Source organism: Arachis duranensis, chromosome 1, assembly GCF_000817695.3.
Source record: "Arachis duranensis cultivar V14167 chromosome 1, aradu.V14167.gnm2.J7QH, whole genome shotgun sequence".
Classification (NCBI taxonomy): Eukaryota; Viridiplantae; Streptophyta; class Magnoliopsida; order Fabales; family Fabaceae; genus Arachis; species Arachis duranensis.
This window is the reverse complement of record NC_029772.3, coordinates 84,718,579-84,725,620: the sequence shown is the minus strand read 5'-3', so window position 1 is coordinate 84,725,620 and position 7,042 is coordinate 84,718,579. Positions and strand designations below refer to the sequence as shown.

The window sequence follows — 7,042 nt, the reverse complement described above, 5'->3', positions numbered from 1 at the left end:
TAAATCCAATTTTTTTATATATTTTCGAAAAAAATAAAAATAAAAAATTTAAATAAATATTTTTTCTCTTTACACAAGTTATCTCAATGGGAATTCTCTACACTCTGACGTATAGATTCCCATCTTCTCTTGTTTTTTGTTTGTTTATGCGCAGGAACAGAGACAAAGAACATCTCTTAGACTTTGATCCTGAACCTGAAAGGACTTTCAGGCGACGTTTACAACACGCAAGACTTTACAAGGCTGCAGAACCCACTATGGATCCTAATAATGCTGATAATACCAATGTGGCAAATCCAAATGGGGATGAGCAACAAAGAAGAGTGCTTGGCTCTTATTCTGCTCCTACTGCAGATCTTTATGGAAAAAGCATTGTGGTGCCTCCTATAGCTGCGAACAACTTTGGTTTGAAGCCACAACTGGTCACACTGGTGCAACAAAACTGTCAGTATCATGGTCTTCCCCACGAAGACCCAAATCAGTTTATCTTTAGTTTTCTACATATTTGTGATACTGTGAAGACAAATGGAGTGAACCTAGAGGTATACAAACTCATGCTCTTCCCGTTTACCCTGAGGGATGGAGCAAAGCTATGGCTAGATTCCTGACCCAAGGAGAGTTTGGATACTTGGGACAAGGTTGTTACTGAGTTTCTTACTAAATTTTTCCCACCAAAGAAGCTGATTAAGCTTAGGGTGGAGGTTCATACCTTCAGACAGAAGGATGGTGAAACTCTGTATGAAGCTTGGGAGAGATACAAGCTACTGACTAGGCAATACCCTTCAGACATGTTCTCCAAATGGACACAACTAGACATCTTTTATGAAGGTTTGGTGAAATGTCCAAGATGTGCTTAGATAATTCTGCAGGAGGTTCATTGCACAAGAAGAAGACACCAGAGGAGACTATTGAGCTTATTGAATTGGTTGCTAGCAACCAATACTTGTATTCATCTAACAGGAATCCTGTGAACTCTGAGACCTCTCAGAAGAGAGGCGTGTTGGAAGTAGAAACTCTTAATGCTCTTCTTGCTCAGAACAAGTTTATGTCTCAACAAATAAGTCTACTTACTCAACAGATGGGTGGCATGCAAGTCTCAACTATCAACACCCAAAAACCACCTCAAGAAGCCTCTTATGACATGACAGGTAATTTTGTGCAAAATGATAATTATGATTATGCTCAATTTTCTTCTGAACAGGTCAATTACATGGGGAGTGCTACTAGAAATCCCAACAATGATCCCTATTCTAAGACCTACAATCAGGGGTGGAGAAATCACCCAAATTTTAGGTGGAGAGAGCAACCTCAGAGGCCACAAAATTTTAATCATAATTCTCAGGGTGGTTTTCATCAGAATAATTTTAATAACCACCATTTTCAGTCATCTCAGCAAGTAACTTCTCAGCCCCAACAGAATAATGATTTGGAAGCAATAAAGATAAGTTTTAGACAGGAAACCAGACCATCAATCAATAACTTAGAGATTCAGATGGGTCAATTAGCCACAAAAGTTAATGAAATTGATCAAATGACCACTAATAGCCTTCCTGGTAATACAGTGGTGAATCCAAGAGAGGAATGCAAGGCTATCACCTTGATAAGTGGATAAGTGGCAAGTATGGAAGCACAAGTTGCCGAGGAGCCAGTTGAAAAAGATTGCAAGGTTATTCAACTGAGAAGTGGTAAAGTAGCTGGCTCTGAGACCAAAGTCAATGAAGAGTTAGTTGAAAAATAAGCTCCAAAGGAGAAGAAGGAAGAAGTAGAGCATGCCCCTCCAAAGCGTGCAGACAACCCATTCCCAGACTCTCTTGACACTCATCCTACATTGCCAAAGGCTCCTGAGTACAAGCCTAAGATACCATATCCTCAGAAACTTCAAAAGGAGACCAAGGACAAGTAGTTTTCAAAGTTCTTGGAAGTCTTCCGAAAGTTGCAAATCAATATTCCTTTTGCTGAGGTTTTTGAACAAATGCCTATGTATGTCAAGTTCATGAAAGAGCTGTTGTCAAAGAAGAAGCATTTAAAGGGAGATGAGACAGTAGTCCTGACTAAAGAATGTAGTGCTGTAATACAGAATAACTTGTCAAGGAAGATGTCAGATCCAGGGAACTTTCAAATTCCATGCACCATTGGGAGCACAACCTTTGAGAAAGCCCTATGTGATCTGGGGGCAAGCATAAATCTAATGCTCTTATCTGTGATGAAGAAGCTGCAAATCCAAGAGGCACAACCCACAAAGATAGCATTACAGATGGCAGACAAATCTATGAAGCCTGCATACGGATTAGTGGAGAATATCTTGGTCAAAGTGGGTAAGTTCTTCCTCCCAACAGACTTTGTGATTCTTGACACGGGGGAGGATGAGAATGCCTCTATAATTCTAGGAAGACCATTCCTAGCCACTGGAAGAGCTCTGATTGATGTAGAAGTGGGTGAATTAGTGCTCAGAGTGCATAATGAGCAACTGGTCTTTCATGTTTTCAAAGATGTACATTCAGCAGGTGAAGAAGAGAGGTGCATGCAGACTGAGCTTATTGATCCAACCCTTCAAAAACCCCCTGATGATACACAACAGAATCTGCAGCTCAAACCTCCCTTGGCAACAATCAATAAAATTCCTCCTGACATCAAACCTAAGTTTGGTGTTGGGAATGCATCATCTACCAAGGAGGAGGTTCCCAAAAAGAAGAAAGTACCCATAGGATGGAGAAACAAAAAGATCCCCACTGAAGGTTTCTCCCCAGGAATGAAGGTGGTGTTGACCAGCAATCCAGCATGGGTTTATACAGTAATCAGAATCTTCTCTCTGGAGCATATTGAGCTACATTATGGAGACACAGGAAAGAATTTCAAAGTAAGGGATGAAGAGCTGAGCCCCTATGATCCTCCTCCTTAGAGGAGCTGACCGTCAAGCTAGTGGCGGTAAAGAAGCGCTTGTCGGGAGGCAAGCCGATAATTTCATATCCTTAGCTATTTTTTTTTGTAGTAGTAGTTTTCTAACTTATTTGATTTTTATTGAGTTCTTACTAATTTTCTGATCATGTAGCTATTTTAGAACAGAAATCAGACACTTCAACAAAAAAAAAAGAAGAGAATGAGAAGACCACCCAACGTGCAAGCGTCGCTGACACGTACGCGTCAGAGGGATGTGTGTGAAAAATAAAATTTAACAGAGAGTTGCGTGGGAGTGGCGCAGGAATAATTCCTTTCGCACAAACAAGCCCACACGTGTGCGTCATTGGTGATTTTTGCATTCTACGCCCGCGCGTCATCGACGCGTATGCGTGACTTTGAAAAATGGCGTAAATTATGTGTTTGGTCAGAGAGATGTGCTGGCTTGGGGCTAGAAGTGTGCTAGAAGCACAAAACTTATCCACGCGTACGCGTCTTTGATGTGAGCACATCATTTGCATGAATGGCCATCCACGCGTGCGCGTGAGCATCTTTCCTATTATTTCCTAGTGAATTTGCATCTAAATTGTTGAATTTAATAAGGAATTAATTATCTTTTTGCCAATATAGATGCTACTTTGAGTCTTTTGCAATTTTGTTTATTTTAGGTAGCATTCGGCTGGATTTGATGGAGTCTCTGCAGCATAAGAAGCAAAGGAGATGGTAGTGAGGAGTGACGCACACCCGTGAATGACGCGTGCGCGTGATTTGGAGATATCTATGGCGACGTATGTGCGTGACTGATGCGTACGCGTGATTTAAAGATTTGAACAGCGACGCATCCGCGGGACTCGTAAAAAAGACTATCGACACGTACGCGTGACATGCGCCACGTGCAGAAAAACGCTCGGGGCGATTTCTGGGCTATTTTGACCCAGTTTCCAGCCCATAAAACACATATTAGAAGCTGCAGAATGAACAAATCAAGTGGTCCCCACCCATCAGCTGAAGACTTGTTAATTAATTCAAATTTTAAATTCAAATATTATTTTTGAGGAAAAGATATGATTTTAGTATTAGATATTAGATTTTAAATTATTAGGATTAGATATAAAAGGAATGCCAACAGGGTGATTCCAACACAACATTATCCCATTCTATACAAAATTTACATTCCGCATTCCATGAGCAACTAAACCTCCATTGTTAAGGTTAGGAGCTTTATCTATTTGTATGGATTGATTTTATAGCTTTTTTCTATTTTAATTCATGTATGGATTTATAATTTAAGAATTGTTTTCGCTCTTCATCTTATGAATTTGGCTGGAACGGAAGTATGACCCTCTTTCTATTTGAGTTCTTGTAAAACTTGGAAAAGCTCTTTACTTGAACAACAGCTTGAAAACATAATCTCCTAAATTTTAATTATCTGGATTTAACGGGATACGTGACATATAATCCTTTTATTTTTTGGTAATTAGAGTTTTTGTGGCATATAAACTGGAATTTGATCATGCAGCTTCTAATTGGAATTAATTGACCAAGGAATTGGCAGTTAATGAATTTTAGAGGAAACTAGAAAGGTCTAAGGAATTAGGGTCTAGTCACATATAGTTTGCCATAAATTAAATCCTACATGATTAAAATAGTTAGTAAGAAAAGTTAATCCGGAAAAATAGATAACTCTGAAACCTTAACTATTTTCCCCATATTTTCTTCCCAATTTATTTACTTGCCTTCCTTCAATATTCTTTATATTGTTTAATGTCTTTTATATTGCCCAAACATTACTTTCTGTTTGCCTGACTACGTCTATCACTCAATTATTGTTGCTTGATCCATCAATCCTCGTGGGATCGACCCTCACTCACCTGAGGTATTACTTGGTACGACCCAGTGTACTTGCCGGTTAGTTTGTGGGTTGTTAAATCACCACACCATTATGTTGTAGGTATCCTTTTTCCATATCTATGCCCTTCCTCCTCCACCCTAAAGGAGCATTATTAGAAAGGTAGAAAGGTGTAGTGCGTACCTTTATTGCTTCTTCGACCACCCCATGGCCTTTGAAGTATCTCTTCGTTTGTCATAGGAAATTCTCTACTTCTCGAGTGTTCCTTATGCCCTTGAACTCCTTTGGCTTTGGAAGATCAATATTTGCCGTCTCCCTTATAATAGTAAGTCAAGACTTTGCCATCTCAAATCAAACTCGAGCGTCTTTAAATAGCTTTAAGATATTCTCAAATTTTTCTTCTATTTGGAGCATGCTTTCCTTGAAAGCATCTAATTCTCTCAACACATGAATTTCGAGGGCCTCTTTGTGATGCTCTATCTTTTGGAAGCACTCATCCATAGAGGATAGATCATTCTCTAACAAGAAAACTCTCTTTTATAAGAAGTTGGAGTCTTTACCTCTAAACTCACTTGAAAAACGTACCTTAATTTTTTATTCATTTATTTTTTAACTAATGAAAAGTAATTTTTTTTTTTTTAATTGAGCGGTTGTCAACATATGACTTCAAAGTCATAAATTCAAACAGTAAAATCTATCAAACTACTACTAATGCAATTATTAAATTAAATAAAAATATTATTTATATACTAAAATCAGTCACTAATATGTTTGTGTATAAATATAGGTGTAGTTTAATTTTTTTAATATATATTTATATTTTAACATATATTTTATACTGATAACTAATTTTAATGATTAATTTTAATATATATGTAACATAACTCTTAATTAAACCGTTTGTATTGTATTTTGTAAGTGTTTAATAAAAAATTAATAAAATTTTATTATTTATATAATTATTTTGATAAAATAATTAAAAATATATAAAATTAAAATTAAATTGAGACTAAGTATTAAAATTATAAATTTTATATTTAATCTCAAATTACTATTTATAACTTATAGTCTCATAAATGCGATATTTTGTAAAATCTAAAATAAGATTAAAATGAAAGTTAATATTAAAATTGCTCTTATGTATAGTACTGCCTTTTATATTTTGACTAATGAATTATAGTCTGTACTGTTGATAGCTCGCTAGAAAGGGCAATTGATGATTAATTTGTATAAATGTAGTAGTTATCTTTTAATTACGTGTCTCATCGTTTGAAGTTGAAGCCCCCTATTTAATTTATCGTCATCATCTTCCTCCAAAGTCCAAACAATGTGCTTACAACTTACATGATAATAAATACTATAGAATATAACCCTTTCCCCGCCCCCCTCCCTCAGCCTCTACTAACATCAAAAATTTTTTCTAGAGTATATAAAATAATTACTATATTATTATTATATTATAGATTAAAATTCACTAATTAGAAATAAATAATTTTTTTATAACAAGATGTAGTGTAACAAAATATATATAATAATAATTAATTTTTAAAAAATTCTGAAAAAATAGTTTTTTCTAATAAAGTGTTATTAGAAAATTAATATTATAAAAGCTAATTTCAACCAATATGATATAACAAGTTATTAAATATATTTAATACAAAACACATTGAATATAAATTTTTATTGAGTTTAAATTTTAAATAATTGTTAATTGAATTTCGAATATTTTTATTTTAAAGAGTTAGAATATTTTAATATCATCTTTTTCGTATATTTTTAATTGAGTCTTTGATTTTTTAAATTATAAACATTATTTATAATTAAGAATAATATTTTAATACCACCGATTAGTCACACATATAAAAATACCAAACAATTCTATTGTCATCATTATAATTTAACTTTATAAACTATACAATACAATGAAACTATATATAAGTAATATAACTAAATTTTATCTACATTTGTAGTCACATTTCATAAATAATATAATTAAATTATATTTATGTTTATAATTAAAATATAAATAAAAATATAAAAAATAATTATCATGATGATTAATTTTTTCGTTCATAATTTTTTATTATTTTTGTTGTGAAAAGTTTAATTATTTTAATAATCAATTATTTTTTAAAAAGATAATTGAATAACACAAAAAAATATTATTTAAGAGTAATTTACTTATATATGATTAAAAAATAATTGAATAATTATATACGGTAAAAAATTAATATTATTAAAAGATAAAATTAAAATTTATTGTAAAACTAAAAATAAAATTAAAAATCATGCTTTTTT

At 33.9% G+C, this 7,042-nt stretch overlaps 1 protein-coding gene across 1 annotated transcript in view; it reads left to right on the top strand.

The window, feature by feature from the left end:
* The first annotated feature begins 257 nt into the window (after nt 1-257).
* Nucleotides 258-7,042, top strand: part of LOC107472498 (protein JINGUBANG) — a 19,495-nt gene continuing 12,710 nt past the window's right edge. Inside the window, exons 1-3 of the mRNA XM_052251295.1 lie at nt 258-431; nt 522-542; nt 1,202-1,564. Of these exons, the coding sequence (XP_052107255.1) occupies nt 258-431; nt 522-542; nt 1,202-1,564 (558 nt within the window). The remainder of the gene's footprint in view (nt 432-521; nt 543-1,201; nt 1,565-7,042) is intronic.